General features: G+C 39.1%; 1 protein-coding gene across 12 annotated transcripts in view; it reads right to left on the reverse strand.

The window, feature by feature from the left end:
- The window catches only part of AOPEP (aminopeptidase O (putative)), a 237,673-nt gene that overhangs the window by 49,818 nt on the left and 165,377 nt on the right, over nt 1–22,478 (reverse strand). For all 12 annotated transcript variants that reach the window (XR_008428554.1, XM_053931915.1, XM_053931914.1 and 9 more), the window contains one exon: nt 14,326–14,442. Coding sequence is in view for 11 of the 12 variants with exons in the window: in XM_053931915.1 (XP_053787890.1) it covers nt 14,326–14,442 (117 nt within the window). In the remaining variant the exon portion in view is untranslated. The remainder of the gene's footprint in view (nt 1–14,325; nt 14,443–22,478) is intronic.

Consider the following 22,478-nt stretch of genomic DNA (forward strand, 5'->3'; position numbering starts at 1 on the left):
CGCAGCCTGCAATACCAGGGTGAGAACTCTCCTCCCAAGTCCAGGACTGATGGTTGGCATTCTCAAAGATGGGGAAGACTAGGGCAGAGGAGTGATGGAGGCCTGCTGACACCTCAGGTTCCTTGTGGATGGATCCTCATTGTTTGGAAATAGTTTTGTCCTCCCACCCTGCTTTTGGAGATGATGGGGGCCTCTCCACTGCCAGGTTTTCAAGCTAAATGAAGTTTGTAACTGTGTATTTTGCAGTGCAATATTCATATTAGTAGTTCATTTCTGAGGCACAGTCCAGTAACATGAAGACAGAGACTCAATGTCTCGGATACAAAATTTAATTTTCATAAGTACCAACAATATTGAGATCGAAGTATTGGCATGCACCTACATGAAACATTGTGAAGGAATGCTACTGTCAGACAGCAGAGTCCCAAATACAGGAGCAGCAGCTTAAAAAAATAATTCCAGGAGCCTCATAATACCTTTTAATTTCATTTTTAAGAAAAATACACAGTATTGCACAATATTATTTGTATCTCAAAAATTACCTGTGTTTGGACAGCTCAATGGAAGATACCAAGACCAAAATTTTGCTTGATCTGTTTTCAGACAATGCAAGCTGCTGCATGAGATTATTTGAGGGGGAAAAAAATTACATTAAATATTCTAATAATCCAGCTCTAAGGCAGTCCCTTTATTTTAACAACCTGGGTCAAGACCTTTTGGGAGACGATGCTTGAAGCTGACAGACTAAAGCCATGTAAGGTACCAAATACATGGCTTGACTTTCAAAAGAAAAACTCCCAGTGATATACATACCAGAGAAAAAAAAATATTTTTAAAGCTATTTTGAACATGTCTTAAATGAAAGAGATACTGACTGTTTCTGACCCAGGTGATAAATTCTTTTGCCTAATCCATGTTATTCTCTCCTGGCCCACACAATCACAGCATCATAGAATCCCAGAATGGAATGTGTTGAAAAGGACTTCAAGAATGATGTCATTTCAACCCTCCTGCCATGGCAGGGTCAGGTAGCTCACAGCCCCATGCAACCTTGGTCTTGGATGAGGCAACTTCCACAGAAGGGGAAATTTCTCTGGGAAACCTGGTCCAGTGTCTATCCACTTTCAGAGTAAAGAAGTTTCTTCTAAAATATCTAATCTAAGGATACTCTCAGTTTCAAACCATTCTCTCTTCTCCTGTCACTATATGCTTTTGCAAGTAGTCCCTCTTCATCTTACAGGCTCCCTTCAGGTACAGGATGGCTGCAATTAGGTCACTCCTTCTCTTCACCAGGCTGAACAAACTCAATTCTTTGGCCTTTCCTCACATGAATCACAGAATCTCACAGAATCACAGCTGAGTTGGAAGGAACTCTTAAGGATAACTGAGTCCAATTCTCAGAGTTGCATACAAGCAAAAAAAAAAAAATTACTTCTGAGGTCTACCCATAAGATTTAGAAAACAAGTAATTAAAACCATGCCTTTATTAGAGGGAGAAAAAGTTACTAAGTTTACTAAGCTTTTGGTCTGCAGAATGGAAGTCTAGCTTCAGGGAAAATTAGTATATTTTGCTAATAGCTGGATCCAATTTAAAAGGCGCCATAAGACAACAAATCTAAATCACAAAACAAAAGCAATGTACTTAAAGAACTTAGAAAATGAGATCATTTGAAATAGAGTAAGAGCTATTGTCCAACAAAGTAGAACCTTTATTAAAGGTATGGGGAATCTGTGATCTTTACCAAATAGAGGTTCAGACTCTATTGGAAAAATTATTTTAACAACTTCACTCTTAAATGTTAATTAAAGAGTCTCAGATGTCAGACTCCAGCCTAATTTACAGAGGAAAAAATAGGGAATTTTTTTTCAAATAACCAAGCTATGCTACAACAGATAAATTTTAATTAGGAATAATAAGGAAGCATTTATCACCAGTCTCTACCTATCTACAGATAAATTGGATTCAAATATGAGATCATTTGCCTACCTAATTAAGGAACAAATGTTGCCAGACAATATTTGAACTAAAAAACAGGTTTTACAGTTGCTTAGCATGGAAGAATTGCAGTTTAAGAATTGCCAATTTTACAGTGCATTTAATGACTTTTCCTCCCCTCTATCTTAGCTGAAATAGTTATTCTTTAATACACCAGTGGCTTTTCATTCTATATAGTCTGAATTTCAAGTGGGCACTCCTATCTTTTATGCCACAGTAAACACAGACTTTAGAAGGTGAATTTGATTTCATTGCAACTTGTGCAAGTGAAGGGTGCTGAGGCAGCTCACCAGGAGCAATGAAACAACTTTTTGTGTTACAACTGTGTTGACAGACTATCAGTTTGGCAATCTGAAAGAGTGTACTCAAAGAGCCAAAAGCCTACTGGATACAAAGAGAATAGATTAATCATTTTTACAAGGATTCTGTATTTGTGATTATTGTGTTTGCCAAGGGTTTGTCAGAAGGCTGAGTGAAGAAGCAGTCTATCAGCTTAAATTAGTTTTGTTTTAGACCAAAAACTGGACTTTTCATAGCCTATGTTTTCTTTCAGGTCTTGTAGCACTTGCTTTGACAGTACTGCAGAGCCCAAGGAAACTGAAGGCCAGATACAGCACCACAGCAGCAGCAATCTTTAAGGCAATCTTTCTTCCTGAGATCCTCATGGTATCAGGGTTCAGTTAATGCTGTTTCTCACAGTGCAATGCTCTGTTTTGGTATAAAACTCCTAATTTTCCAAAGCTATGGCCAAAATGATAATAACATTTCAAATTTTACTCAGTTTTACTTTGAGTACTGGAATGAACCACAGTTCAGTAGCTGGAGCTGAGGCAGATTGAGCTCATGGAGCTCCACCACGCTCTGCATTTGACATCACTGATTGTATAAGCAGCTCCAGGTTGTATAGGCAGATTGTACATGCCATTCCTGCCACCTTGGAAAACCTCCTTTCCTGCTGTGCAGCACAGCATGAGTATCTCAGCCCACTGACACCCCAGCAAAAAAAGAAAAAGCATGGTCATTCAGGAAACCCTAAGGCAGTAATGGGCTGGCAGATAAAAACTTTGCCAGAAGCCAATTGTAATTTTGAGGGGACTATGTAGAGGTCTAAAATAATTTAAAACTTGGTGTATGAGCTGGCCACTAAAAAGTCACTTAAAAGCTAATTTTAGCAAAACATCAGACATTAGATTTTGGTAATATTGGAAGCAATATTCTACCTCTGTAATTAATTTTACTCCTTCTGATTTGTATTTCTGCAGAGATCAAGCAATTGCACACTATGAAGGGTGCTGGAAACAATGGAGAAGGACATGCAAGCCCCATCTCTCCTTCCTTAACAGCACCGATGAAGAGCTGTGGGTAGAGCTCATGCAGCAACTGCCTATATTTAGTAGCAGAAGAGAAAGGTGTGGTACAATCAAGGTTTGAAAGGCAAACCTTGTTGCTTGGTCAATGGCAGACTGTGGGGCAGCTGGCAGCATCTGAACCTGTACCTGTGCTAGTGTGCCCATGGGCCAGGCAGCATGCTTCCACAGCCGTGCAAGCCTCAAGCAGCAGCAGGTACGTGCTTGAACCTTCTCACATTTATAAACATGATCTAGGGGCATGCATTTCCTTCCTGACCTTTCTCCTCTGCTCCAACCACATGCTTCTGTTTTAGCATTCACACAGTACTACATAACACAATGTTAAGAAGTCTATATAGTACCATAGTCTTGCTCAAGAGCAACCTCATCAGCTTCTACAGGCTGTAAACATGACTCCACTTCCACCTGCAAATAAAACATGTATCTTTCCCACAGCCAGCACAGAGGCTCTTTTCTACATGACCAAACAGAAGCCAGGAATCACAAAACATGCTGCTTCAAAAAGCCCAGGCAGAGCAGCAGGCAACCTTGCTGTGATCAAAAAGGCGTAGCAACCAAAGGATAGCACTTCAGGACAGGATTCACTGTTGGCAAGGCAGCAAATGCTGAGGACTTGTTTGGAGAAGACAAATGGTCTTTTTTCCCCCACTTCAGGCTTACAGCAGAGAGCTCCCAATTACAAACCAGACACTCTTCTCCCTATGTGGGCCCCATCTGTGATCAAGGACAGCTGTGTTGGTAGAAAAAAAAATTTCCAAAAGAAGTCAGAAAAGGCAACAGACTAAGAAGCCATGTCTAATCCTTTTTCAAAGGTGGCACTGGCTGTGTGTCTCTTCTGATGTCAAAGCTGTCACTGTGAATAAGAGGCTTGGTTGAGATGCCTAATTGTGTAATCTCAGTGCTCTTCAGCCTGCCCCTCCTTACCCTGTCTAACAGGAGATTGATACAAAACAGGATGGTCTCTAGCTTTACAGCAAACCAACAAAGTGATGATAGGGAAATGACCCGGACAACAGATGAGGAAAAGGCCACCAGCAGCAAAGCAGTGTGACAGCTTCAACAGCACTGTCTGGGAGACCACATTGCCATGGTGCTTGAAGGCTTTCCTCACAATATGCATATTTGCACTGCCACCGTCCCCATGCTGGGTAGAGCAGCTCCTGTATCATAGTGCATGTCAGGTAAGGAAATGTTTAACACAGCATGTGAACTCACTCAGTTTCAAAAACAAAGGTTTTAAAATATAAGCCTTAATTTAAAACATAGATACACTACTTATACTGGAACCAAATGCTTCCTCTTTGCCTGCATTTTCACTATCACCTGCTCAGCATGCTGGAGCACCAGCATGCAGCAAGATAAGATGGCAGAAAAGATGTCACCATCTGCCTTTTCAACAATTTCACTGGAGATGTGTGCTGAACTTTGCTTTGCTGTGGTGCTGCCAGCTCTCTGGAGCCAGGCTGCCTTCTGGCTTGTGACAGAAACAATGCTTGTGCCACCTTGCCTGCTCTCCATTCTCGTTCCTTCCTTCCTCAACAGGATGCTCTGGTGAGGATGGCTGCATGTGTGAAGACACAGTCTGAGGGTGAGTGTGGAGAGGGTGCTGCAGGGCCAGGAGATCCTGCACCTCAGAGGGGAAGGAAGACGAGGTCTCAGCCTAAGGTACAACCAACATCAGAGGCGTACTGCAGGGACAAGCCTCATGCCTTCAGGAAGGTAAATTTTTCCCTTGTTCTCAGCGCTAGTGAGACCACATCTTGAGTGCTGTGTCCAGTTCTGGGCCTCTCAGTTTAGGAAGGATATTGAGATGCTTGAGTGCATCCAGAGGGGGGCAACGAGGCTTGGAACACAAGCCCTATGAGGAACATTTGAAGGAGCTGGGGTTGTTTAGCCTGGAGAAGAGGAGACTTAGAGGTGACCTTATTGCTCTCTGCAACTTCCTGAAGGGAGGTTGTACATAGGTGGGGGTCGGTCTCTTCCACCAGGCAGCAACTGACAGAACAAGAGGACACAGTCTCAAGCTACGTCAGGGAAGGTACAGGTTGGATATTAGGAAAAAATTTTCACCAAAAGAATAATAAAGTACTGGAATTGTCTTCCCAGGGAGGTGGTAGAATAACCATCTCTGGATGTGTTTAAAAAAAAGACTGGATATGGCACTTGGTGCTATAGTCTAGTTGAGGTGTTAGGGCATGGGTTGGACTTGATGATCTTGGAGGTCTCTTCCAACCTCATTATTCTGTGATTCTGTAAACTTGGCTTTGGCACATGTTCACATCCAAACGGACGCTTCTGCCAAAATGCAGCAACTCATATACAGCCCCATCCATATTCCCTTTGACATCCTATTGAAACACCTATATACAATAAGGGCTAGATTATGACAGAATATAAATGGGTTGGGCTGGAAGAGACCTTAAAGATCACCTCATTCCAACCCTCCCACCAGTAGAAGGGAGACCTTTCACTAAACCAGGTTGCTCAGAGCTTCATCCTACCTGGCCTTGAACATGGCCAGGGATGGGGCATCCACAGCTTCTCTGGGCAGCCTGTTCCAGTGCCTCACCATCCTCACGGTAAAGAATTTCTTCCTAATAGCTAATCTAAACCTACCCTCTTTCAGTTTGAAGCTGTCACCCCTCGTCCTATCCCAACAGTATCTCTGGAATCAGCTGAAATTTGTATCACCATAGCAAGCAATTAAAACATTTTTCATTACCACTGTCTCTTCTGACTGTCTCCAGATAGAGTCTGCTTATAATTTTTACCCATATAGTGTCTGCATATGTGTTTCAACACAGATTATTAATATATGTGCACATAAAAGCATGCTGGGCATATAAATCCAAATGTTATAGTGGAAAAAAGCACATAAACATATACATCTGATGCAGAAATTCAACTCTGAAAAGTTTGAGATCAAGCACACCAACAGTCTGTTACCAATTATTATTAAATTATATCTCCTGTTCAGCAAAAGAAAAGGCTGCTGTAAGTATCAAGGCAACAGTAAGCTATCCCCTTTGCCTATGCTCCTCTCTCCATCCCTCTGCTTCTACCTCATCTGTCCTGTAGCTAGAGGCAAAAAACTTTTTATCTTTGGTCTCCCACAATAACTGTGGTCAAAACATTTGTTATTTACAGGCAAGATTACTGTCATAGACGGAATCTGGAACTCCATATGAAAATAAGATTCAAACTCCAAGCAAGGAACAATGTGGCTGCCTGTTTTTTCCATAACTTAAGTCACAGCCAGTCTACTCTGCCCATGCTCACATCCTTCTAATTCCCCATTGCTTAAAACCTGGATTTCCACTTTCAAAATAAGTAAAATACAAGATTTTTACTCCAGAGACAAAGATCTTTTGCATCACTCTTATACTCATTCTCCTTCCTTCAACATCCAGCAAAAATTCTTAAGTGAAAAATACATTGATTTTATAAACTCAGAAGAAATATGCTCATTCCTGCAATGAGAACATTTAGATTATTCTCTGTGTTTGACATTTTTTTAGTCATCTTCACCACTTGTTTTATTGCCTGCTGCTGGAACACAGTGATGGTTGTTGCTTAGGACAATGCTTACACCATGTGGAACCCAACAAAATTCCTCTTCTTCCTCAGGAACTTCAGCTCCTCTGCAACTCCAACTGGCACAAGAGTTCAAAGTAGGACAGCAGACTTTACCCACATGTTATTAAGTCAGTGACTCAGTGGTGGAATCATATTTGTGTGGTTAAGAAATGATGTCAGAACCTGCACCTTTGAATTGTCCTGCTTTTTGAAGTATTTAGACCTCACAGGGCAGATTTTTTCCATATCTGTGGTCCTATTCAGGCATACCCTACATCTGCAGCCAGCCTTCAAACAAGAATGAGAAGTATTAGATGAGCTATTTGGATGAAGTCTCAAAATAAGTTTATTTTAAATAAAAATATTTCAGATTGTTTTTCAGAATTAAAAACCAAAACAAGCCAACCAAAAAACCTCCCAAAGAAATCAAACCTCAAAGGAACATCCCTACTACTGACAGCTAGGGGATTTTGTTTGTATTTTAGAACTACCCCCTCCTTGTCATGGGCACTATGCCAGTGCTATCATATATATGCAAGCAGAGTAACTTTTAAAATTTCATAACAAAGGCAAGTGGTTTGTATTACAGCACTGGGTTTATATTGCCTGTCACAGAAATACTGAGTAAAATTTTATGTAAAGCAATTGCATCCAATTCAGAAAACCTTTAGGACTGAGTTCAGAAGCTCAGAAGACTCCACTACTTCATTCTTCTTGCTGGACAACAGAACACAGAATTATCTCCAATCCCTTCCTCCACAGATTCTTTGGATAAGCAGTAAAATATGCCAAACCAATCCAGTTGCATATTTCATTCCTTCCTACCATCAGCTCCTCTGCTTTCCAAGTTTCGTTAAGTTTCTGGACTGCGACACAGAGGAAATTAAGTTCAAAACTGGTTAGAAAAATCAGGGGCGGTAAGTGAACAGCACCAGTAATGGCAGCACTCAGGGCACAAATACAACACAACAGCCACTGAGATCGCTTGGAAAAAACATGTTGATGTTTGTTGGCTCCTGGAGGGGTGTGCAACCAGGAGTGCTGACTGGTGGAAAGCTATTTCCAGTGCTCCATAAATCTCATGTTCTGATCATACCCTTCAGTGAATGCTGATGGAGGGATTTTCTGTTCTTCTCAAGTGGCTAGAAAAGCCCCCCTACTTTGCATGTGGAAACAAAACAAACCCAAATTATAGCTCGAGATTATTCTTCAGCCAATCTTACAAATTCATCTCAACACATCTACTCAATCAGAATGGGCACATGAGCCACAGTAAGTCTCATGGGAGGACTCCCATGGCTGTCACTGGAAGCTTTTTTCCCCTCATCTTGTTCCAATTTTCTTAGCTTTGAATTTTGGATCTCATCTCTAGGAAGTAAGTGCCACCTTCCTAAAAGCTACCCTTTTCTAAGCTCCTTTCACTGGGAAAAAGATCCAACTCATGCAAATGCATGCTTTTGAAAAACAACCAATATCAATACCAATACTGTCTGTGCCAAAGAGCCTGCAAATTGAATTTAGATAAAACAGGAACAAGAACATGAAACAGAGTGAAGACTCAAATTTTTTCAAGATCACAGAGGACATCTTACAAATGACTGTGGCTTCAGTCAACACATTTATCAGCAAAGAGGACAGTCTACAATACACCCTGAAATTAGCCCTTTTTCTAGTGAAAACAGGAAGGGCTTTCTATGACAGATATATTAATTGGAAGGATATATTAATTGCATAAGGAAGTAGGAGAAGTAAAGCAGGGAAAAAATAGTATTTCTGTGGGATGTGTGTAAAAAACATCAGACTGATAACAGTAAAGAGATTTCATTTCGTGAAAACATAAATTTCTTCTTTCTTTTGTATTTAATGAAAGTACTGCCTCAGTAATGGTTGGGTGTACTAACCTCAAATATGATTATTCCAGAAACAAACCTACCCTGCAGGCTGACTCGTCTACAGAGCCTTTTCTAGGCTCCTTATTATTCTTTTCTAGATTCCTTATATCAGGTTCCTCCTCATGTGCTAACTGCAATTCAATCTCAAATAAAAAATTATTCAATGTAACCATACCTATGTCTAGTGGCACAGTAATGCTTTAACTAAAACATTCAGAAAGGAAAAGGCAGGTGAAATTTATTTTGCACTCCTGGTAAATTTCCACAGCTGATTTGTAACTCCTGCGAAACAGACTCTCTCATCCAAAATAAGGCATCTCCTCCTGACTTGAACTGAAGCTGAGCAATAACCTGTATATTTAAATATAAAATAAGTACAGAAACGATTTTTACTTTTGCATAAAAAATTCACTAGGGAGCAATGCCCTGTAATATAATCATCAGCTCAAGCTGTCACCTTTTTTATCTACTGATTTGGTGCTTCATATCAACAATGACATTAGTTAAGGGAAAGAACCATGGTTCTCCCCCTGTGGTTGCAATGCTACTTTCTGAATCATGTCTACCTGTTTCTACATAGTACAGTCAGGAAGGACAGGCAAGCCTGTGGAGGTATTTGCAACGCATTACTAACTGTACTCAAAAGCGGGAGACTGCTTCTGAGTCCCTGCCCCAAGGGAGGACTGGCCCAGTGGCTGTGCTGAAAGGAAAGCTCACCAAGTGCCTTCTGCAAGCATGCACTGACCTTTCCCAAGCAGTTCCCTTTTCCCACCCAGTTTTACAGTGTTGTCTACAGCGCTCCATAAGTGTGCCTTCAAACAATGCCCATCTACAATCAGCAGGACAGCTGAATAATGCAACCTGAGAATGTGCTCAGCTAAACACAGTCACCATCAGATGGGAAATGGCAAGAATTCATTTGTACTTCCATGTCTGCCAGCTTTTCACAGGCTAGGAAAGATCAATGAATCAAAGTTATTTTGTCCTAACAGAATTCTCACCACTTCTAGAATGCCAAGCACCTTTGATGGTTCGTATTAGCATGACTGCATTTTTGTCAGTGAAATAAGATATCACCACTTTATAGCCTTGGTCACACAGGCAGACCTCATGCACAATGAAGTACTTGTGTGAGAACAGCTTTATGCCACCCACATGACTGATATTATGATTTTAACTCATTTTACTCACATTTACTGCAGAAAGAGTTCTAGTTTCTCTTCTCTCCCCAAAATATACCACATTATGATACCAAATACAGGGAAAGCATTATGTAAGTGAAGAGCATTTCAGTCTGCTTGCTGAGACAAGGAAACACAATAAAACAACTTTCCATATGCTGTGCAGGCAAGATAAAAGTGATATCTACAGCAGGAAAGAAAGGATAGCTAACTCTACAGTGAAAAATCTGGGGAAGTACACCATAAATATTTCTGCTTCGTCCACATTCTGTAGTTTTTATCATCACTTCTTAGATAATTCAGCAACAAGTAAAACACACTTGCAGAAATATCATCAAGTCTTAAATAGGACTGAAAGTGTCACACCCACTGTTCTTCTCCTATGGCTGTGATCTTCTTCCTGCCACATATTCATTATTTTGCAGGCTACTCAGCCATTCTGTGTCCTTGTGTGACCAAAAATTACAGGCCTTTGGCCAAATGAACAGTATTAATGGGAGTAACAAGAGGGCTCATCTAGCTAAGAGATTCACTGAGTGTTAGCTCAGATCTCATGGTGTTGTGTTTTGTAAATTATTGACTACACTTTATTTATATGGAAGTTCTCAATAGCTTATTCAAATGAGATAAAATTGCACTATATCAGAAGAGATGTCATCAAGGTTAGACAGATTTTCTAGACACCCAAAACTTTCCATGTAGACCAATTCTCCACATTCTGCCAGATGCTAGACATTGAATAAATGAAACAGCTGCCTAGAACAGCCACTTTGGAAAGAAACAAAACAAAACCAACCCCAGACCCACTTTAAATTTTATTATCCCACTGTGTTTTCTGATGGCAACTGTAGCTGCTGCTTTATAACACATCCTGTTTCTCCTCAGCCAGCTGAACTTAAAGCTGGACTTTGTCATATTCAAAATGCAGCTTCTCTCTGATGCAGGATGTGATATGTCATGGAGATGTAGCCTGTGCATGAGTTATTTTATTATGTAATGGGAAGCAGCACCACAAGACAGGGAAAACAGGAAAAGAAAATTGAGGACACAATCCTTCTTCCATGGAGTTGCTTCCCACTTGTCTTGACACTACTTGGCTGAGCCACAATGAGCTGAAGGCACAGAGAGAAGAATGGAAAAACGGCTTTAAACTTTGAAACCTTCATTGCTTTTAAAATAAAGATCTCTTGGATATCCTCAATTCAAACAGCTCAGATCAAAGAATTTAATCTTTTGAAAACAAACTTGTAGTTTTGTGTCTTCTCAGATGTTCCAAGGTTTGAGGAGTAAATGGAAAATGAAATAATTATTTGTTATAGAAAGGGGCTGCAAAAAGTGGAAAGGAGTCACAAATTCTGCAATTTGGCAGATGCCCTACAAGCCTCTCTTGGCATTCAAGACTAGGGGCAGACCAATCTGAAATGTGATTAAGCCATCTGCAGTTCTGGCTCTTGTGGCTCCAAAGTTATCTATTATGAATCACAAATATGTTAACCTATGATTTATTTTTTGTTTGGTAAAAGAAGCATTCAAATGTCTGTCCTAGTAGGAAGATAGACACTGAGCCTACGTATCTGCATTGAAACCTTATTTGAGAGGAGAGTGAGTAGGTGAGAAGATCTCTTCAAGAGAGCTTAACCTTGACATTCCAGGCCAAGGCTGACTCTGACCTCCCTCCTCTCCTGATTGACACAAAGGAATCCACACAGGGCAGATAACCTGCTGCAAACTCTCCACTCCTTTCTGAAGCAACATGTGCCCCAAGGTTGTTAAGTCTGGACATCCACATCATAACAAATGGCCAGGAGTACCAAACAGCGCTGTTGTCAGCTTCACTGGCTGGGGACAGACCTACACTTTGCTGTGGGCAGATGCAGATGCCACCAGGTGTGCAATGCTTTACTACAACAAGCATGGTCAATTTTAAAGTCAAAATAAAGATGTTTCAGTCACACAGACAGAACAAATTTAAGAAATATAAACGAGTACTTTTCATGCTGTACTTGTGCAGGACAGATGGACCCCCAGTAATAATCTTCAAAATTATTACGTACAAATTTTAAGACCAAACTTTTTGAAAATACATAAAAACTGCACTTCTTTGTGTATGTACCCTCTCACACTATTGGCCATATCATTGCTTATCCCTACTGGAAGACGATTGTGAATCTAAATGCTACTTTTCAAAAATATGAAAACAAGTTTATTTCTTAACTTTCTGCTGTTGGATGGAACACAGCTGGCAACCTCACTTCCAAAAATCCTGGAAGAAACCCTCTGACATTGACAGTTTTCTTTTTATTGGCCTGTCTGCAAGTTTCTATGCTTTTATTTTTAATAATCAATTTCTGATATTTAGCTACTGAGAACATTTGAACTCCAATAATACAACAGGATCACTGTAAGTTATCTGTGTATCCACAAATTAAATCTAGACAAGAATAGGCTCAGACTGCAATTCTTTGCCCCAGGGTCACAACAACAAAAATCCCCTGTGCACGTACATGAGAATGAGGCACAAATAATCTGTTCCTCAGGTAGGTGAGGCCATGGGAGCTAGTTCCCTTTAAGGGACTGTAGGTCCCCCTTCCTGGGGTCTGATCACTGGTAAAATGCTAATGGGTAATGTTATCTTAGTTGTACTTCTAAGTGAGTTGTCTGCTAAGCTCTTGGTTTCACTTTGTAAAATAAAATGGAGATTATGTTCATTTCATAGAGGTCCTAATCTTGAGGGTTTGTGGAAGTTTTTCACAAAAACATTCTGATAGATTGTTTGTGTACTTTTACACTAACACTGCAAGGAAAAAAGAAAGCATGAAAGTGAAGAGGAAGGAAAAACCTGAGAGACTGAAGCTTGTGGCCTGGTGCTTACAATTCATAGGCATGAAACAGCAACAACAACACAGCTACTGCTTTGATCTATGTCCCTGTTAATTCCTCTTCCCATAATAGAACCACTGACATTTCACTGGTATTCAGATGTGATTAAAATATATTCTAAAACCTATAAATAGAAATGTTGGTTCAAGTACTAATTAAAAACAAATCTGGCATTTGGAAAACTGTATCAACAAGAAGTAAAAAGGTGCAGTAAACAGCAGCAACTGAAATGTTGTTCTTTTTTTGTTTGTTTGTTTGTTTTCTGAGAAAAAGGTAGACATCTGTTCTATCAATCTTTACATTAAGGTTTGAATTTCCAAGCTTTCCAAGCATCCACACAGCAACTTCAGCATAAAAGTAACAAGACAGATTTTGCTCTCTCCTTCAATTCTAATAATTGCCACAAAATTCCAAGAATAACAAGGTAAGTTAAGCACACTGTGTTTCTGCAACCTTCTACAACCTTTAAATAAACAGGACCCAAATGTTAAGTTCACCATATTCCTTCATTGCACAGTAGCTTGGTCGTATGCTACATCATAATTAACCCTAGTTTTATATGTATATATATACAGATATATATGCACATGCATCTCTAGATTCCTTTACTTTCATCTCTGACTTTCTTACCTCCTCCTGAATACTACATACTTGAAGCAAAGGCTGTTTGCAAAGCTGTTTTCAGCCACCACTTCTGCATTAATTTTCAGAACTCTCCCAGCTCGAGAAAGCCACGGGACTTAAAAGAGTCCTCTCTGCACATGGTAATAAATATTTACTGGTTTGCCTTCCAAAGATATAAAGCACTTTGGAGCAAGGATTCTACCCTTTATGATATCATATAAAGCAGTGTTTTCCTCGGAGGCTATTAATGTCACCGGCACTTAGTAGAAGCAACTGCAAAAAATATTAAATTAAGGCCTCAAACCAGAAAACACTGTAGTCTCTCTGAAAAGCTAACTTTCCCAAATCCTGAGTGAGACTTTGGAGTATGCAAAACGCAACAATATGAGCCGACAATGGGGAAAAATAATTTTAGACTATAACAGACATGATTACATTTGGAGACAATATCACAACAAAAACAAATTTGGCTCCACTACACAGAAAAACACAGTGAAAAATTTAACCCTTGAACAAATGTGCTGCCTCAGGTACATGTAAAATAGTTTGAGCATCTGGGTTGCACTGTACTTTACTACCACAGTATGCAAAACACACCTGAACCTGCCTACACAAAACACACAGAAATACTGAGTCATTATGGCACACGAAGATGCAATAATACTGGAGTTACGATCATCCAATTTCAGATTCAGACATGAAAAAAAAATAACTGCAGTGAGCCTGGTTCCTAGTGGAACACTGTCATTCCTAGTCAACAACAACAGTGGCATACATTAGAGAGATTTTGTTTTTATGTGACTTACCTCAGCATCTTGCTCCCGGAGCTGGTATGTTCTCTCTAAGCACTGCAGTATTCTAGGACACAATGTCTTCTCCTCCAAAAGGAACTCCAGAAGTAAGACCAGCTGATCAGGGAGAAGCTAAAAGAAAAATAAATGCCATGTGTGAATGAAGATCTCTACTGGCTGAGCAATGTAAATGGAAACAAACACAAGATTGTGATAACCTGTGTACATCCAGCATGTGCTTTAAATACAACTTGGACCTCTAGGTGGTTTCTGAAAAGCCTCAGGGTTTATGTGTCTGTGTTCTGAAAGACTGTGCTGGGGCACAATTAGGACTCATTTTCCATAGTTTCCATTGCTATGGTTAGGTCAGATCTAAAACATGTTTATCTTATTGAAATATAATCATGGTTTAATAAGTAAGATTTTTATGAAATGTATAAAATAAATAATTCTATTTTGTTTGGGTTTGAAAAGAGAATAATTTACAGTGCATAATCTGAGGAATCAGTAAGGTATAAGAATATATAATTTTTTTAGAGTGGTGTCTTTATCTGATATACAAGCATTTGCTTGATATGTTTACAGTGAACAAAGAAACACAATACAAATAAGTGACCCACCAAACAATTGTTGTAAAAACATATTCTGAGGCATATTTTAGTGCAATGAGTCACAAACCATCCATCCTTTCATGGGAAATATGCATGAATGTTGTATTTGTGGCACATGTGGTACAGCATCTACACATGGATATATATTCAGTAGTTTCTGTTAGTTTCTTGACTCCAGAACCTATCATTTTGAACTGGAACCTAATGTAACTTAAAAAAAAAAATAGCACAAGAAGTCTGTTGTAGCCAGTGCTTAAGTGCTCTGTTTAATAGGCTTATTGCATGAACAAATAAATAATTCAAACAGAGCTCAGAGAGAAATTGCACCAGCTGCCAGGAAACATCTCTTGGAAATTCAGGCTCCAAGGTGATCAGTCAGAAGTTTGTTATATGCCCCAAAACTCTCCCCATTATTCACCATTGCATGGCACCAGGGGAGGAAGGGAAAAGGGAAAAGAATGTCAGGGAAGCTTTGAAGTACAAAAAGAAACCAATCCTGCTCACTTCTAATGTTCTTGAGACAGACTGATGAAAAAAGACATCCTGTTACTTTGACAGTACTTCCAGTTTTCACCACATTTGGTGATTTTCTGTTCCCACCTCCCATGCCTGCCCATGTCCACTTTGCCGCGTCCATGTGCTATGCAGGGATGAAATTAAGTCAGCTATAGGAAATGCCGCTTCCAACAACACATCCCACAGCCAGGGCTGTTTATGTGGACTGAACAAGACTGGACTCCTGATCTCGGACAACAAGTCCATGAAGATACCCAGGATCTTCTGGTAAGTCGTACTCTGTAAAATATCTACATTAATAACTAATTTAGCAACATGACATTTTCTTCCCTTTTAGATCAATTAGTACCTAAATCATAATAAAGAGGAAAGGGCATCTCTATTATGGCAATGCTTTGGTTTCCTTGCATTTTGATTTCTTTCCAATTTTTTATTGGTAAAATTGTATTCCTGAAGACTGAAAATACCTCATATCTTACTAGCTCTTAGTGGAACATTTTGTAAGTAATACCAAAGCCTGCCAATCACATATTGTTAAAAGCGGCCAGGTATTTAAAAATATTGAATATTTCATTTCAGGACAACTACTAAAATGGCAATTTAAAGGCTTATCACGGAGTCCAATAGCAGCTGCCAGGCGGTTGGTGAGACAAGTTAAAAAATAAAACAGGAAAAGCTTCTGGGAAGTGACTCTACTTGGAAACTGAATTAATTCTGAACACTAATAAAATATGAAATGTTGCAGAACACCACACAAAGAAAGGTAACTTCTGATCTAGACAGTTTTCACTGCTAACTAAAAAGACAGAAGAACAATATTTAATTTGCAGAAGCTATAGAACAGTTGCTTGAGTAAGTAGATACAGAACAGCTGAGCATTTTATAATATATCTGCAGTATAATTGCTACACAGATTCACCCACAGAAAGCTATTGTTTAAAGGTAGCCTTACAGAATCTCACTGAAGCCAACAAAAGAGCAACAGCAGAGCAGCAGCCATGCTCTTAATTTACGTCTGTCTAGTGTTCCATCACGGCTGAAGTTTTTTCAGAATTACCAGTTACACTCTGAGAGTCAGTAAAACAAACAAAACCCCAATAAAACAAACGAATAAACAAAACTGAGAGTTCACAAAGTGTTTGGACTTTGCTGTCAGGCATATGGTGTGATTATTGAAGCGTCTTGTACAAGGCCAGGAGTTGGACTCCATGATCCTTGTGGGCCCCTTCAAACTCAGCATCTTCTGTGATTCTGTGAATAAGACCATGGCTTCCATTATCTTCCCACATTCCAGCTACTCAAGATGATACCTTACATACCAGTTTCTAGCTCATGGATTTGTTACAGTCCAAGGCAGGAGTTAGCGAACACCAGCAGAAAGGGCGGGCGCTGGCAGGGGAATGCTGGCCTCTTCCCTCAGAAGACCCCTTCCCACAGAGGCACTAGTGGGCACAGCTAGTTTGTTCTCCGACTTGTTTCTGACAAAAAAGGAGGAACGTTCCCATCTACACTTTTACCCTTTCCTTTCAATAAAAGAGACTCTGCTTAAAAACCCTGACTTAGGCCAAGAGACAGAAAATTGCAACCAGAGTTTCGTGACACCAGCTGCTACAAAATTCATTCAGGGGTGCAGACATTTTCTTTTCCCCACACACAACAATATGATACAACAATATCATTCTCACCAAAGCAGTCTTTTAATGGTTACAAACAATCTTCAAAAATTGCTCTTGAATTTTCTGTCAGAAGCCCCACCCACTCTCATTGTTTTTTGTTTTCCCACCACCATCCTTATTTGTCCTGCTCACCTGTTACTTTCCATCTTTCATACCAGGAGAATTGCTTGGGGTGCATGTTGTCAATTTTCAATTTTTTTGCCTCATGCTTAATAAAAAGAGGCCCTTGCCTTAAGTCCTATCGAGACATAAATACTGTAGAGACCTAAATGCAAATTTCTTTCCAAGCACTGTATAACCACTTTCCTTCACAACAACTTATATTCTGTGAATGTATATTAAATATCTAACACCCATAGAAAAGCATACAACACTGATACAGCAAGTTACAGCAAGATAATTGTCACACTCTCAAGTTCAGGCTGGAAACACGCAGGAAAAAATGATTAATATTGTAAATGCAAAATTTCAGTGTTCCTCGTAAAATAAAACAACCCCCTCATATTCTGAACTAGAATAGAGAATGCTCAATCAAAATGTTCAAATATATGAAATTATGAAAGCAAATCACTTCAATCAGGAAATGTGGCGAGGATCAAGAAATAGTTTTCATTACATCAATGATTGCTGCAACAGGATCTATTTATACTACAAAGTATAGTTCCTGTCCCAACCTATGCCTGCTGCATGGAAATCATACTACTTTTCTCAGGGCTGCTCCCCCCCGCCAACTGTGACTATGGACATTACAAAGAGGAAATAAATTAATACGTTGTGATGAAGCACACTACAGGTTTTCTGTCATGTCCCATGTAATTAAACATCATCCCCTCTATAAAGCTGTATCCCAGCACTGTATATATTACCTTGCCCTTAAGACTGTAAAACGTCTCCTCCAACTCTTCAGCCTTCTGAAGGAGTTCACTTTGTTCTGCCATTAAACAGCCATTAGTTCCCTGCTTCCCCTAAGTTACCCGATGTGGTAGCTTTAAAGTTTGAGTAAAGAGGCTATTACCCTTAAAACAAACTATAAAGGATAGGAATATCAAAACTGGCTCCATATTTGAAAAATGCAACATGAAAGAAGTAAAGATAACATTAAAAATTTGAAAATATAACTGATAGTCCCTGCATACAAAATCTCTTGGAAGTAAGAAAAGCATAATTTGTATTTTATTCATATTAGTACACAAAATACTTAAGCCATTATACTGTGTTACAAGAGTATCTTAATAATCTTATACTTTTATACTTAATAGTATTATACTTAAAAAGATTAGTAGGTTTGAAAGGTTTTTTTACAAATAATCTTTGAACAAAACTATGTTTTTTCGAAGTACAATCCATAATCTGTAAAAAGCACAAAGAAAACAAATCTTTCCTCTTCAGAGATCTGGTATAGCAGCTATAGAGGTCATCGATCTCACATCCCAGAAGACCACCCACATGAAAGAGCATATTTATCAATTCCTACATTAACAAATGCAATAAATGCCAGATTCAGCCTTTATACTAGGAAAAAAATTGCCACTGAAACATTTGACTACTGACCTTTCAGCCATGAAATGTGACACAGATATATCTACTTGAATATCCACAGCACCAACCCTTACACTGCACCCCTCCGCCAGGACACAAATCACTGAAGTTGTACAGCTGGTATGTTGAATATCCCATTTGCTCCTGCCTGCACTTGAATGAAGTCATTGAAAGCCTCCTTGGAGGGGAAATCTGCCTCAGACTAATGCAGCAACCAATTGACAGTGGCGTGATTTCTATTATTACTCCATTATCACACTGGGATCTGTGCCTAAATGAGCATACTTCCTCCCTGATGCCATTTCCTTTTATCCTGGCTCAAGTCTAAAAGTGGATCAATGGGAGTAATATATATGATGTCACTTCAATTTACAGCTACTGCCTCCCTCTCTCACATGCACAAATAGATCAATTCTTCCCAAAAATGGTTAAAAAATGCACAGGGAGAATCTTCTCTGAGAAAAGGGTTCTCTGCTATATTTGTCTGTGTAACCACAGCAGGGAACTGTTTACACTGTGTAAAAAACAGGGGGGAAAAGGAAAAAAAAAATCACTACTGTGCACTGGAAAATGCTGGCTGAAATACAAGAAAAACAAGGCCTTATAGAGAATTAAAGCAATTTGACCTTTGAAAATTTCACAGAAATGTTTAAAGTTTTTAAGGCACAGTATATTTCTCCTGTACTTGGTGGAAGATAATCTTGTGTGCTATACCCAAAAACACAAAATGTATTTTCATTTATGTATTTACAAAATTTTCCCAAGTCAAACCAAATTCCTTCCCACTCCCCTCTTAGGAAAGAAAGGGAAAACCTCCACTCCATACTTCAGTTGTGAATGGTTCCCTTCAGAAAAAAATTGATCACAGAAAATAGGTTGGAAAATACCTGTAATATCACCGGAACAACCACTAACCCAGCATTGCCATGTTGACCATTAAACCATGTCCCTAAGCACCAAGTCTATGTGTTTTTTAAATACCTCCAGAGAGACTGACTCAACCTTGTGCAGCCTGTTCAATTTCCTCATAAACTGTAGTCAAGAAAGCAATGCTACTAGTCCAGGAGATATGATTTATAGGTCCAGGCCATCTCTGCACTTTTACTTCACATGGTCAAACAAATCCCTGAATGAATCTAATTTTATAAACTCTCCCCCCATTGCCTTGAATGCTCTTTTCTGCAGGCTGCAACTAAATAAAGACTTTTGTGGAACAAATCCCCTCATTCCTCAAACTGTTTAAGAAAATTGGTAGCTTGAAAATTCAAAAAAGCACTGTTTACTCAACCATGGTTTTAACCAGATGTTGTCATTGTTTACCTCAATATTCTTCAGATGCTGATCAGCACAGTGACTTCTTTTAGATGTAAACAAGGCATGTTCCCCCCCCACCCCCCTTCAAGGGCTAAAATGTATTAATATCAAGCAGTATATGAATTCAATAAAAAATGTTCACACTTACAGTTGTTAACTAGTGTAGGGCAATACACTAGTAAAAAGAGTTTAACTCTGAAAGAACTAGTCTGCTGTTTGATTAATATGCAGGGGAAAAAATATTCTGCAGCTGACATATGCTTTGAACTGGTTTGCAAAATAAAGTCCATCTTTGCCAGAGGCTGACAAAATTTCACAAGCACATAGTGAAAAAAACAGTTCTGCTCAACTTCATTTAGGCCAGTTTGTTTGACTTCTCTGTTGATGAGAAGTCAGCTCCCCTTTCAATCTTTATGAAACATAACTAGTCCTCACTATATTTAAAAGCAAAATATCTCAGTCTGTAACACTGTGTGCTAAGTGGGAAGACATTTTTCTGTTTTCTCTATCTGTTCAGATAGCTCTCTCTATGATCAGCAATTCATTTTTGAACACAACCATTTTAAAAACACAAACCAGGAATTGAACCTGGTAATTATAATGAAAAATATATTCCTATGAACTTTGCTTCAAAAAGCCTTATTTCAAAAAGTAATAATTCCAACAAGTTCATCAGCATTTCACTTATGTTATACTTCAAAATGCTTTTTCTGGGACATTTATATCTGATATCACCTACTTTTTACTAGTAGAACATAAAATGACAAAGACCAATTTATTTAATAAACAATTGCACTGGCATTTTGTTCCCAGTTACTTTCCTCCTTATAATATCAAAATGAAGGCTTTTTTTTTTTTTTTGAAAGCAGATAAGCCGTGTCAGGAATAATTTTAAGGCCGATACCTACTAAAATACAAAGGTTTGGTTTATTCTGGTCACAAGTATGAAAACACTGCTGAATGAAGGACACAAATCACTGTTTTACATTCTGTGTCTGATATTCTGGTTACACATTACTGTTAATATTTTTAAAAGGCCAGCTGCTGCTACCAGTCCATAAACTGGAACTTTTTCTTTAGGCTTTAGTATGAAGTATTTTGCCATAATTTATTTAATGGAGAGAAGATCCACTTACAAAGAAATTCAACATCTGCTATCTAACATGAATGCACTGAAATGTCAAAAATTATTAAACCTTTATGATCTAACATATTGCTGAGCCAGCAAAATGAAAAACAGGTGGCTTCCACTACAGGTTCAGTCAGGTTATGCAGTGCTTTTCTCAACCATAGCTTTCTCAAAGAAACATTTCACTGTAACTTTACCCTCAAGCATAATAATTCCCTTTCAAGCATAATAGGCTACACATTCTCTATTCTATGCAGATGACCAGCTCTGCCAGTTAATATCATGCTTCCAGGATGTGTTACTCCTGCTTTCAGATGAAATGGCCACACCACGAGGAAATGGACACAGAAAGCCAAATTCCACATCTCAAGATGTACTTCTCAGACAGCGTTACTGTGACACAAACCAAAGTTGAAGCTGGCAACAGCAAGATCTTCAGTCATCCCTTTCACTCAGTCTCAGGAGTCCCCAGCAGTGCAGAGGAATGATCAGAATATCAGCCTTGTGGTTAGTGCTCTCCAACTGTAAGCAGATGGCGCTAAGACCACCTTTTCTCATCAAACAGCACACCCAGCAGACACACTTCAGGTTCAGTGAACTATTCATCTAACTGCAAAGAACAAAGCCAAGAAGACCATTTGTTTTATTTCCCAGATTCTCTGACTATTACCTATTAGAGGATTCATAGAAAAGACCACCAAGTCTTATCAATTGGTGGAAAGATTTCATACACACATTGTAGCAGATGCTGAAGTGCCAAGTATCTGCCTCTTAATTTGTCCACCCAAAACAAGGGTAGGTCTCAAGTGCTCCAAATCACGTACTTGAGCTGATCAGTGGCAGTACAAACCATCTCACCTTGAATCACCAACATCTAGATCCTCTGAAACCAACTGGCTATCAAGTGGCCTCTGAGATGTTAAAAGAAAGTGACAGACTACAGCAGACACTGAAAAATGAAGAGCTGAAGAAGCATAATGATGGAATATGAGCCACAACCATCAGTGAGAACACCCTCAGCACCCAAACATATTTCCTTTATTCTTCTCATTCTAACTACTAGAAGAAAAAAGACAAAAACCTGAAAGCCTAAAAAAATTAACAAATTTTTCTATGCTTTGATAAATTGCAAATTACTGGGCAAGTAACCTCACCACCCAGTACTGAAAACGAAAAATCATATCTATGGAAACTAACACAGGAAATTAAGATACCTTTTCAGTATGAAATATTCTTACAATAGAACTGAGCAAGGGCCAGCTTGAAGAAGTATAATCCTTTTCCTTGAAAGTTTGGTACTCATTTGGCCACTTCCAGCACAGAAATTTGTTCCGCCTATACCTACCAATGCAAGACTCAGTCAATGCCCAGAGTTCAGCTAGG

The sequence above is a fragment of the Vidua chalybeata genome, chromosome Z, assembly GCF_026979565.1.
Source record: "Vidua chalybeata isolate OUT-0048 chromosome Z, bVidCha1 merged haplotype, whole genome shotgun sequence".
Lineage (NCBI taxonomy): Eukaryota > Metazoa > Chordata > Aves > Passeriformes > Viduidae > Vidua > Vidua chalybeata.